Source organism: Mixophyes fleayi, chromosome 1 (genome assembly GCF_038048845.1).
Source record: "Mixophyes fleayi isolate aMixFle1 chromosome 1, aMixFle1.hap1, whole genome shotgun sequence".
NCBI lineage: Eukaryota > Metazoa > Chordata > Amphibia > Anura > Limnodynastidae > Mixophyes > Mixophyes fleayi.
In genome coordinates, this window is record NC_134402.1 from 358,709,590 (window position 1) to 358,723,361 (window position 13,772).

At 37.9% G+C, this 13,772-nt stretch overlaps 1 protein-coding gene across 1 annotated transcript in view; it reads left to right on the forward strand.

Moving 5' to 3' along the window:
* Positions 1–4,269, forward strand: part of BRAP (BRCA1 associated protein) — a 36,554-nt gene extending 32,285 nt beyond the window's left edge. Inside the window, exons 10-12 of the mRNA XM_075178462.1 lie at positions 444–533; positions 1,044–1,147; positions 2,108–4,269. Of these exons, the coding sequence (XP_075034563.1) occupies positions 444–533; positions 1,044–1,147; positions 2,108–2,456 (543 nt within the window). The 3' untranslated portion in view covers positions 2,457–4,269. The remainder of the gene's footprint in view (positions 1–443; positions 534–1,043; positions 1,148–2,107) is intronic.
* The last annotated feature ends 9,503 nt before the right edge of the window (positions 4,270–13,772 follow it).

A 13,772-nucleotide genomic window follows, 5' to 3' on the forward strand; every position in this document is an offset into this window, starting at 1 on the left:
GTATTCCTTTAACTACTGCTGATTGCAGTATATCAGGCAATTCCTAAATGGTTATATTACAAGTGCTTATACAAGCCATCAAATTTCATAATAAACTCAGTAGGAGTTATAAAAAAAAAAAAAAAAAAGAAGATTCCATATAAATTTATTTTTGTTACATAGCAGTATTAGCGTAGTTAACGCATCAGTATTTATTTAATCTATATTGCCTTGTTCACAAATCTTTGATTGCTATTGATTACAAATCGCATCCAAGCAGTCATTATTCCAGTGAAGTTTAGAATGTGATGTTTGGTCACTATTGGTTACAGCACATTTGTGCACAAAACACCATTTTATTAAGGAAGGCCCATTTCACTAATCTGCAAGAGATGTTATATATTGTTAGAGTACCATCTGACCATTTATTTCCATTTTGTCTTTGTGTTCCTATCTGGTTACAGTACTCCTACCTGCTCACCAGCCAGCTGGAATCTCAGCGCATCTATTGGGAAAACAAGATTGTTCGTTTGGAAAAAGATACAGCAGATGAGGTGAGTGACTACAAACAGCCAATATTTATTTTTCATTCTAACTCCAGACTGCATTTTCGAGATGATGGGAACAATTCGCTTGACTGCTTTTCCATCTTTTGTGCTATATTTGTAACTGCCTGAAGGTCTGCATACATGAACTAGATCATTAACATACCATAGTGACACAGGTACAACATAATATACATAAATTTAACCTATTAAATGCTCCTCTCGGATGCTTAGAGTACATATACAAAAATAGTATTTACCACCATGGTAATTATTGTGTATAGTTCTGCATCTGCATAATTTCTATATGTATCGTAATCTGCTAGTACCATTTGTGGAAAGAGCTGCACATTCAATACTGTCTCTGACTGATAATGAGGTATCTATTATGCACAGTGTAAAGCCTATGGTCTCCTCAGCAGCAGCAGTCCCTCTCCAGGGCACTCAGGCAGTGATATGATTAGGTGATAACATAATATTTTATAGCTGTGAGTTGAATCCTCCCCTATTTTTGCCTAGATTACCAATATGAAGGCCAAGTTCAAGGAGACGATAGATAAGTGTGACAGCATGGAGCACAGACTGAATGACCTTCTGAAGGAGAAACAAGCTGTGGAAAGGAGGTGTGTGGGGTTTTTTTTTGTTTGTTTTTTTTTTACATTTTAACAATATTACGTGAGGTGCTTTTAGATGATACACACTATTCTAAATTGCTGCCATTCACAGTGAACAGAATTGCATATATTTTCTTCTTGGTCATTTACCAAAATCATCAATAATAAAGCAACACGGCATAAACAATATAGTAGTCTGTGTTTATTAAGTGTCTTGTATATTATTTAGTCATTGTCAACTTAGTAGTATGAAGGAAGGGCTATACAGTTTTGACCCATAGAACATACTCTTTGGTACAAATAAAAAAAAAAAGGAAAATATAATCCAGCGCTCTGAAACAAACGATATATAAATCACTATGTGTCAGCATATAAATAAATAGGAGAATTTTGTACACAATACAGCTATATTGGGATAAGCTTCAAAGTATACAGCAACCTACGAGGGGGTGGGTCTGACTCCCAAAAAAACAAATTAGAATCGGTGAAACCAAGGTGCAGTCCTTTGAATAAATGAAATATGTACAAGTGAATAAAATCATTTGAGAGAGTGCAGCTAGGACAATTAAGACCACTGTGCATGTGCAAATATAGCGCAGGACTATATTTTCTTCTGTTTGCATATACACAATGGTCTTAATTGTCCTGGCTGCAATCTCTCAAATGATTTTATTCACTTGTACACATTTCATTAATTTCACAGGAGCACACCTTGATTTCACTGATTCTCACTTTGGTAAAACACTGTAGAGAGTGCATCAATTCTGCCCATGCACATCACTTCTGTCTATGCACAGATCATATCCATTCTGGACATAGAGCACAACATACCTGTTGTGGACACACACCACAATCAACATATGCATGCAGGACAAATCTAATTATTGCTTGGTGTTCTCTCATGTACATAGTTTTTCTTCTGGTGAAATTGCTTTGACCGACACCCTTTTATTTCTCTTTCATTGAAAGGTGTACTCAACTAAACACAAAGGTGTCCAAACTATCTACTGAGTTGAAGGAAGAGCAAGAAATGAATAAATGTCTGAGAGCCAATCAGGCTGTGCTTCAAACCAAGCTGAAAGAGGAGGAGAATCTGAGGAAAGAGGGCTCTGAGCAGAAGGATTTGCAGATCATGGAAATGCAGGAGCAACTACGCGATGTCATGTTCTACCTGGAAGCTCAGCGGAAAATCAACCAGATGCCTGAAGAGGCGCGGCAGGAAATTCAAGATGGCCAGATCAACATAGCTGTTGCATCCTCCAGCTCTCCACCAACGGCGGGAAAGTCCCGGAAAGGACGTGGAAAAAGAGGCAAATAGCACATACAGAAGTCTTGATTCTTGGTTTCCCTTTGGAGTGGGATGAATTGAACTTCGCTACAAAGAAGTGTCACCAGTATCATTGCTGGGATGTCAGGAATCCCATGTTTATTATTTATAGCACACATCAAGCATAGTTTCTAGTACTAAATGATCAGAGATGTAGACATTAACGCTTTCTCTGACAAACAAGCTGTTAAATAGCCTGGTGCAACCTACAAGAAGAAAACATCTGACATGCTAGAATTCCCATGACTACATTTATGACTCTTTTTTTAAAGTCTTGTTACCCAAACTTTGTTTTCCTTGTAATCTCCTTTTTCAGAGATATTGGTCCATGAAAGAGTTGTAGAGGCCTTTTATGAATGGGTGATCAGTTAAATTTTATATGGAGAAGATTTACAGAACAGAATTTTGGAGATAATTTGCACAAATTTATTTTTATTTCATTTCAAAATTTTAAAATTAAATTTTGCTCAGTTCCCCAGCAACTGTTAATTGGTGAATTAGCAGAATCAGGAGTGATTTATACCATTAAAAACACTGAACGCACTTCTGTGAATATAGCTCTTGCAGATTAATTTAATAATGTGTCTTGCAGACACTAGAACTTCTGACTTATACGTTACAAAACTGGTAATACTTAATAAAAAATAAGATACAATCTCCTAGTCAGTACAATGACAAAAGTAGAAAGTACCCCTTTCACATGTAGGACAAAATCTTGATTTGTATGTAAAATAAAGTAGACCTGTCACCTGTTGTTTTATGGACTGATAGTCAACCAATCATTTCACTAACAACTATTGATATTACTGGGGCATGATCTCACCAGCTCCTATTGAATTTTAATAGGCTACACTCTTAAGATTGGTTCCACCCACAAAATAGCTGTCTCCACCGTGTTTTGCAATAGGTGCATTTTAAATTGTAGGAGGTACAGAAGCACTATTCTGCAAGGTACCACATTTTGGCACATTATGCACGCTGTCCATAAACAAATGCACTCTAAATGCAACAGTGCAGCATAATGATGCATGGCGCTTCCTGGAGAATTTTATGAAATACAGTTATTCATAATGTATATTGCCACTTTGCAATAGCTGGAAGGATGAAGATGCTGGTTCTGTATTAATGAACGTAACCAAACTTCTTATTTATTGTCTAGTGAAGACACTACACTTCTGTCAGTATTTAGAAATACCCCCAAACTCTCTTCTTCCACTGACTAGGATTCTGGTTATTCTATTATATTGAGCCTAGTTTGTTGTCAGTTATTCAAATACAACAGTAATAAATTTATTTCAGACTCTTAACTGACCTGTAGTGGTATATGTAGGATGTATGAGTGAGCTGACGATACTGAAAGCATATGTTCTGTTATATGGAGTTTTGTTCTGTTATAGGCAGCACAGTGGCTTAGTGGTTAGCACTTCTGCCTTACAGCACTGGGGTCATGAGTTTAATTCCCAAGCCTTAGATGTGTATAGTTTGTTTGCATGGGTTTTCTTCGGGTGCTCCGGTTTTCACTCCACAAATATACTAGTAGGTTAATTAGCTGCTAGTCTGTCTCTTTGTCTGTGTGTGTTAGGGAATTTAGATTGTAAGCTCCAATGGGGCAGGGACTGATGTGAGTGAGTTCTCTGTACAGCGCTGCGGAATTAGTGGTGCTATATAAATAAATAAGTGATGATGATATGGAGTAGATTAACAAAATGTTTGGGTTTTTTTTCTGGTTGATTTGTACATAAATTTAATTGTGTTCTTGGCAACCTGAAACATAGCAAATTGTAGATTAAAACATCTTCAGCTATTGGCATTTCAGAGTTTGTATTAAAAATAAAAGGTATAATCTTTTCCTCACCCCTTTTCCTCTTCTCCTTCTTTTTACCTTTCTCCCTTCCTTTCTTCATTTTCCTTCTCCCTCACTCAGTCTTCCCACTCCCTTCATTTCCCTCCACCTTCTTTCTCTACTGACAACTCCTTTAATCTCTTGTCTTATTGCTTGATGTTTATATGGGTCTTGGCATTTTCTATCAATCAGTAGATGCTGGTTATGGCTCTTGCTCACTGGATCTTACAGGTACAAGTCTATATATAATATTGTACAAGTAACTGTGAAGGATAAGACATTGAAGGTTAGCTTATATTTTAACTTTTTGAGTTGAATTAAAAACAAAATGTCATATCCGAGAACAGACAAAATCATTTATTTCTTTGGGGACATAACTGTTGACATGTTTAGCAAAAACGAACATTTAATCTTTTTTAATCTTTTTAAAAGGATGTAAAAGCATAATTGTATTTAGAGCTTGGGTAGACTTTCACTTTAAAGCCTGTTTTAAATAAAAAAAAAACAGAATTAATGAGAGCCATGTTTATGGAAGCTCCAAACTTAAGCTTATGTATTGAACACCCTAGATATAAAATATTTTTTCAATAAAATGTAATAAATACAATTCTCTTTATTGTTGCCCCAGGCCTGTATTTAGATTTACCATAGACCATTATAAATGAATATTACCTGAAATTAGTATTCCTATGCTCATCTGTGGTTTGACTTGGTTAGTGAGGATTAGTAACATTGCTGTTCAGGGCCCTCTTAACAACATTATGGGCCCCCGGGCAAAGCAGTGCAATGGGGCCCCTATAAATATATACACGTAAAAAAAAAAAAGTTTTATATATATATATATATATATATATATATATATATATATATATATATATAAATAAATATAATCACGTTTTTTTACACACACACACACATACTGGTCAGCCGTCAGCGTCCCTTGAAATAATAAAAAAAAAACCTAACTTGCCTTATTCTCCGATGCGATCCTCTTCACTCTTCTTCCAAGTTACTGCACGCGAAAAACACCTTTAATCAGCAGGCAGCAGGGGACTCCTCCGTGCTGCGCTCCGCAATGGATGTCGGGCGGGCGTAATGACTTCACGCCTGACATGTACTGCGAGCGCCGCATGGAGGAGGAGACCAGGGAGGGAGTCGGATCGCCAGCTGACCGCAAGGTAAGTATTTTCTATTTATTTTTTTTTTGCACGTTTTTTTTTTGTCAGCGCTGCCTCTGACGGGCCCCCGGGCACCTGCCCAAGTATCTACAAGAAGATTGTCTCAGCGCACAGGGATCTATAGTGCTAACAAAGATCCTATAAAGGGCTTCAATAGTGAACTTTCATATATAATTAGATCATTGATGGAGATAATGTAAAGTAGAGCACTAAACTCAGGTGTGCAGTCAATTCAGGTGCTATAATTACCAAACAAAGCTATTTGTGAAGCCATATCTTACCAAGATGGTTGTCATAAAATGTTCCCAGAAATAAGTAACCTGTCGTCTAAGGTCCAGATAGGTATTCTCACAGAAGGCCAAAAGAATGTGGACACCGAACAACACATCCGTATGTATCCATATGTGCTCATTCAAAACAATGGCATTAATATGGAGTTGCCCCCGCCTCCGTCTTTGCTGCTCTAACAGCCTACACTCTTGGGAAGGTTTTCCAATAGATTTTGGAACATGGCTGTGGGGATTCGCATCCATTTTGATGATGAGGCCTGGCCCTCAGTCTGCATTCCAATTCATCCCAAAGGTGTTCGATGTCTTGCTGGAACAGGATATGGCCTCTTCCAAACTGTTGCCACAAACTTGGAATCACACAGTTCTGTAAAATGTCATTGTTGAGATTTCCCTAAACTAGAATTAAGGGGCCTTGGTCAAAACATGAAAAACAGCCCCAGGCCATTATTCCTCCTCCAGCAAACTTTACAGTTGGCAGTAGGTATTCAGGAAGCGCTCTTCCTATCAGAATACACTGATCTATGTGGATTAATGTCTATCCGGAGTAGTAATTCTTTGAAGTGCACCCATCTCCTGCACATGGTAGAGAAAGCAATTTTCTGCAGTGTGATCACTAGGATTTAATGTCCCCCCTGAAGCAGGAAAGGTAAAGCCTCATGCCTCACTGATGTCACTTGTTCCTAGTATGTTAGTAGGCAGCTTTCTTGTAATAGTTCAGCTAACAAACTGTCTTCCCCTACTGTAAATTGGTGATATGTGAACTTTAAATGCCATGCCCCTGACTCCGAAGCATTCGGGCAGTGACATACAGTAATGCCATACTTCTGTTTAAACATGGAAAACTAATTCGGTGTCTAACAGGTTCTATATCATTTTATGATGGTTGACAGTCATTTGTAAGAGCAATACCGGGATTTTACACCTAAAAGCGCAGATTTTCCAAAATTTCTACTGACAGCATTGAAAATATATAACTTGGTAACTGTATGCGTAGCTGTGCTAGTGTCTGAGTCACACTCATATTTAATGTACCTGCATTTGTTCCAACTGCTGTACTGCATGTTCAGTTTCTCTAAGCAAAGGAAGGATTGTGCTAGAAACAGCAGAATTGTTATTTATAAATTGCAGCGGGATGACACATGCCTGGCACAGGCTGCCCGCTCTGAGACATTTGTTCAATGAATAGTACTTTTATCTATTTTTAGAAAAAGACAAGGCTTGTATATGAACAGTTTGTATATGCAAACAATTGTAATCCATAACAGCCTGAGTTGACGAACAGGACATAGCTTATCAGCCACATTCTTCACATTATAAAGATGACACTTGTAAATAACCGTTTTATAAAGCAGGACTCCGACATTTTATAGATCTAATGAAGAAAGCATCATGTCTCTCTGCTATTTTTATAAAAAAAAATAAAAAAAAAAGTCTCTTTACAGTCCATTATCTATGTGTATAATTTACCTTTATATGGCTCCTAATGTTTTGAAATTTATTTTCTTTGTTAGGTTAACGGTTACTTGATAAGCTTTTAGAACCAGGCTAATAGAGGTCTTCACCTTTAACAGCCACCTTTCCTGTAGAACTGAACTCATTCTGAGGTACTCGGATGCCCCCAGGAATTAACTCTAGAGTAGCAAAAGCTTATCAGAGTAACCGTAATGCAGGATAGAGGATAACCGGAGATACCAAAGACAGTCCAATGGTAGTGGGTTCGTAGCAAACAGGATAACTAGAAAACAGGCAGAGGTCAGGGGCAATCAGTGGTCAAGCAGGGTCAAAGCCAAAGATTACAACAGGAATCAGGTCAAATGCAGAGTATTCACAGGATAGAACAGGACAGCTGGTCAGCAATTGTGCAGCACACAAACTCTATAACCAGCAGGGAGGCTAAACCATCCCTGCCTTAAATACATGTAGTGGCCAATCAGAGGTTAGGGGTTTAGTTGGTACTAATTGCCCCTCCAGAATTAATTATACTAGTTTGCGCATGCGGCTGCCACAGATGCTGGGACGTGGCGCTGATTGCAAAGGGCGTCGCACAGTAATACCAGAAGTGACGTCCCGGCTGTTGTCATGACAGCCGGGACACAGGTGAGAGCAGGGGGACACGAGCCGCCACTCACAACACTACAAAGCTGACATGCAGTTTGGTTATCATTTACAGGGTGTGTAGTTTTGTTTAACAAAATGTTTTTACAATTGGATTTTTTTGTAGGACCACACTGATCTCCTTCAACAATCATTATCGTGTGGAATATATGGGTAATCTAACAGTAGACAAGACATTAGCATTACTTCTGATTTAAAAAATACTTGCAAAATATATTAAAAATAAACCTCTCTGGACTTTCTGTAAACCTTCATGTCTCTGTAATGCTTTCTAAAGATGTCAGATTCTGACTTTACTGAAACCCTAAAATGCGACAGGATGGGGAATGATGGCATTTATGGGTGACTACACTGTTCTCCAATAGTGTGTTTGTGTGTGTGTGTGTAGTAATTATGCCTAGTAAAAATGTTTTATTATCATTTGAACATCTGTTGTATTTTCTAGATACTAAATGAAATGGCACTACCAGCAGCATGCTAGATGACCTTGAATTTAAATAAAAAAATAAATAAATATATATATATATATATATATATATAAATATAATGTGTGTGAAACTGGAGCAATATCAAATTAATAAGCAAGGTATGGTAATGATCTTGTAATCTTAGTCTGATATACATTGCAGAAAGTAGTCATCCACAATACAGAATGAAATGGAACATCACTGCAGCAGTGGTTGGACTGAAGGCCCAGAAGCGGACAAGAGCAACTAAGGCATATGAAGCACATAAGACATTCATATATGGTTCGTGCAAAATAAGCCGAGAGGTGCCGCAGTAGCATCACGTGTTCTATTTCACAGTGATGTTCAGGTAATGATCTTCACTTCAATGAGCAAAGATTTAATTGCCAAAATTACTGTTTTTGTATGTATAAACAGTGTGGAAGACTACTACAGAACCTCAAGGCGAATTGAATCGGCCCAATGGCAATTACTAATGGCAACAGGTGGAACTAAGAATTGCATCTTTTGTTTCATTTATTTTTTTAAATATTTTGACACAAACATTCTGGGGTCCAAATTACAGTTTTCAGGTGTCCAATTTGGCAACATGTAGGAGGCCAATTTGGATAAGATCCATCCATCCATCCATCCCTGATAACACTATTTACACTAATGCGCCCTCACAACTGTCCCAATCTCCGCTCTGAGCCACTCTTGCTCCTCTTGTTTCAGCTGTGCCCTCTTCCACTTAGAATGTAAGCTCTCTAATGAGCAGGGTCCTTCATACCCTTTGTTTTAATGTCTGCATTTATTTTTTCTGCCTTCCATGTCCTTGTTTTATGTATATCCTATTTTCCCTACTGTACGGCACTGCGAAGCACTGTGGCGCCTTAGAAATCTACAATAATAATAATCCTAATCCATTAAGTGTACAAGTGTACTTCCAGATGTCCAATAGCTGGACTGTACAAATTATTTACACATGATGCACTTTCAGTCTCTTCAGAATTAAAGTTCTAATTGTGGTAGATGTTCCAGTATTTGAACATTTGTGTCATTAACTATTAGTTCATCAGTTATTTTTGTTGCTGCTATGTTTTACTCAATTTTAAGCTTGTTTCCTTACTTTTGTTTATTGTATTCACTTGCTTGTCAATTTCTATAAAATTTAGCCAAGTCTTAGTTAATATACAATGTTGGGAGGGGAAGGAGGGAGAATTTTCATCACATTTGGTAATAATTGTTTCCATGTGCCGAACTGAGTCAGGTTTCCACTAAAACTCAAACTTTCTTCAAATGTTCATATAAGTGTAGAGAAGTGATTCAGATTTATGATAATTCACATTTAAAAAGCACCATATGTATAAAGTTCTGAATAAAAATTAGGGAGAAGTCATACGTTTTGTGAGCAAAATAAGAACATCGGGCCTGATTCATTAAGGATCTTAACTTAAGAAACTTCTTATTTCAGTCTCCTGGACAAAACCATGTTACAATGCAAGGGGTGCAAATTAGTATTCTGTTTTGCACATAAGTTAAATACTGACTGTTTTTTCATGTAACACACAAATATCAACTTTGAATTTCAGTGTACAAATAAGCTATCAAGTATTTGTGTGCTACATGAAAAAACAGTCAGTATTTAACTTATGTGCAAAACAGAATACTAATTTGCACCCCTTGCATTGTAAAATGGTTTTGTCCAGGAGACTGAAATAAAAAGTTTCTTAAGTTAAGATCCTTAATGAATCAGGCCCATCATCTGTAAAAATTTAAATTGTATTATTATTATTATTATTATTAATATTATTATTATTACTGCTACTATTATTGCTTATAAAGTGCTAATAAGTGGTCAAAGTAGGGGTGTATACGGCGGTATGCTATACCTCCACTAGTCCTATTGCCATTCTTGTAAAACTATCAAATTCCATTTACTTACATTCCCATTCGACTTCTAAATTTTCACTTCCCACTAGCGCTAATCATATCACACAGCAGTATAGAGAATAAGTAATCATTGACACCAGTCCCTGCCCCTGCCCCATGTAGCTTTCATTCTAAATCCCCACCACACAACATACATCCACTCTAGGTTCCATTTCATCAGAAGCCATCTAACCTACCATTAAATTGTGTTTTTAATCCCATCTCCTGATATATTTGAATTCTGCCTAATTTTAGTCATTAATCGTTCAAGCATAAGGGGAAACACCAAGGAGGAAAGAGGAGACAACCCTGTCTCGGCCCATTTTCTAACTTGAAGGATTTGAATGTCAGATCATTCACAATTACCAGGGTGATTGGATTATAGTAGGATGCCCTAATAGTGTGGGAAAAAAACTCCATGAAATCCAAAAGTCTACAAGGTCAATCGCTTTCTCAGAATCGAGGGCTGAGATCAAAGAGAGAAACTTATGCTCATTTATATGGTGGATGAGGTATATCATCCTAGAGGAATTTTGTCTAGTGCCTGGCAGTTTGGAATGAATGCAACTTCCCCAAGAGCTTTAAGTTGATGCTTCAGAGGGAAATTCGGTGTTGATTTGCACATTGTATCATCTTTGGCAGTATTACAATTTAAGGACTTCCTTTACTCCCGTTATTTCCTTATTTATATGTGTAATGGCAGACTTGTGTACAGTAATAAGAGGTTTGCACAATGACAGTATTTTTTTAAGTGGTTCACGAGCTCTGATGGTGGCTTAATAACCTGAATTGTATAAAATATCTTATAATTGTTATGATCTGCTTTGTATCTTTGTGTGCATTTTTTCCTTGTGTTATGATTTGCCTTGTTTCCCTGTGTGCATATTATCCTGCAGTACCTGTGATCCTCCAGAGGTGCTGCTGTTTGGCTTTCCCTACTATCAGGGGTTAACTAGCACTGCTAGTAATCATCCACACCTGTCTGTGGCCTATATATGCCTGCCTTTTCCAGAATCATTTGCTGGTCATTGAAGTTCCTAGCCTGCTCATGTGTCTTTATCCCTGGCTTACCTGCTTGTTTCTGGCTACTACTGCTAACTGGTTTCAGTTAAGTTATTTGCTGCATTTCATTATTATTTACCTGTTGTTTGCCAAGATCTGGAAATCCGTTGTCATTCAGCCTGAACTGTTTACTGTTTATTTTGCCTTCCCTGGACTATACCTTTTCTGCAATAAACAGTTTAAACGTTTATATCATGTGTCTGGCTCCATGGCTGTAATCAAGGAATTGGTTTTGAACAGAACCATAACAATAATAGTCTTCAAAAAAGTTTATCAACGTTATTAATCATTCTTTGATCATAATGTGTGGTTTGGGATGCTTTCCTCACTGTTAGCTTATTTGCCAATAGAGTGTCTAATTTTGCTAAACTCTTGATTTAATCCACAAAGTTTTTTCTCCATTTACTCAGCTGAAAGTGTGTTTCATTTCCTTTCGAAGAGTTGTCAGCTGTTTGAGCTGGTGTTTGTAAAGTTATTGTGAGCTTGCTCGAATGTGAGTGTCTGATTAGTGAGTGGATTAATTCTGTGTACACTTAGAATGGCCTTATGTGCCTTCCACATTGTGAATAACAAAATATCTGGGGTTAGGTTCATGAAGTAATTACTAGACCCCAAAATTAAGATAATTCAATTCAATGATTGATGTGGGTTGGGGGTTTGACATTCATAGAATAGAGTTCAACTGACACGTTAGAGGGCCCTCATGTAAGATGAAAGTACTAGGTAATAATTGTTTTTCAAGTATAGGGAGATGGAAACCGTGTCTCTGATCAGGGAGAGGTAAATGGAATCACAAGCTAATTCAATTAGAGTTAATGTAAACCAAACAATTCCCTGCATTAATGTGGTATTATGAAAATCAATCCTATCTTGCTTGCTTAGATAAACTCTCCAATAAATTGACCACACAAATTGTTAATGTGGCTAGATACCTGATAGCAAATCATTGCAAAAAACCACTTCTTGCTTAAATGATAAGACCAATTAATTCACCCAGATCTGGAGCCTATGGTATTACTATATCACTTCAACTCCCCAAAAAACCCGCCCACTAGTGGACTCTCAGGCCTGAGTTGTTAATTGGTATGAATTTGTCTCAACATTTACCAGCTGAATTCTGACGATTCTTCTAAAATATTTGGTCACCCACCCCCAGGCTTATAAGTCCTGGGGAACTTGCATTATTACGTGAAATGATTTATAGCCCACCACTTGACATTTCATATTTTCCTATGCTTACTCTCCTGGTGGGAGTGTCCAATGGTGAGTTTGATCTAGAATACATGCAGTGTGTTAAGTATCAATTTGGGATAACAAGACTCTTCAATTTCATTTTGAGAGGTATAGGGAGGTGCTGAACCTCCTGGGTAATTTCCTTTTCCAAATAAAATGAGATATCGTTGACTGAACTGACATAAAGAATGAGTATCAGATTGGGAGGGATATGGTTCTGAACAGATACCATCATTTTAACTGACGTGCTCAAACCCAGTTGTGACTGCAGATATGAGTAATTATGGTTTTACAGGTGTTTGAAACTCATTGGGTTAAAAATGCTCAAATAAGCAATTTATCTTGCCATGAGTACAGATCTAAGGATCTTTTTAGAGTAATGAGTTAGTGGCATGGATTCAGAGTCAGGTTGGGGCTTGAAGTCTGCTCAGGTGGATACTACCCCCCGAGAGGCGCAGAGTCTAATGGAAGAGAGGTTTTCACCAGGGATCCCAGCAAGGGGATATGGACTTAGCAGCTCTCTAACTGCAGGTTGCGGTCCTCTATGGGGGGCGATGAGCGAGACTAGATGGATGGTCATGAGATAAAGGTGGCAATGCGGATATGTCAGAGAGCTGAGGCAGGTCCTGCAGGTAAATGGAAGTTCTAGATAACAAGAGAGAACAACAGTCTATGGGGTGCTGCTGCACCGAGGTTCTGTGAACAGGATGGCCCTGGAGTAAGATCGGAGGAGAGGCACAATGATCTGCAGAGAGACAGCAGCGAATAGCCCGCGGAGAAGGTCAGTCAGGTATGCACAAAAGAACAAGGCTGTAGGATGATGAAGTGCTGAGGACCTGATGAGCTGGAAGCCCTGTAACAGGATCAGAAGTGATGCGCAATGATCTGCAGAGTGGTAGCAGCGTCTTGGCTGGGGAGGAGGTATACCAAGAAATTGCACACCGCACTGGGGAAACACAATAGACCCCTCTATTTCTTCTGATTAGTATAATATTATATGTACCTAATTATGACAAAGGGGGTGCACCCACACAGTTTTGTAATTCACAATAGACAGGAAGACAGGAAGTGTGTGTATTCAGGGCATTCAATGGCTTATTCGTTTTACATCAATTAATCTAAACTATGCATTACTGCTTTATTGGTATACATTAAAATGGAGAATTATCAACAATTTAATTCCCCACATATTTACTAAACTAGCGAAA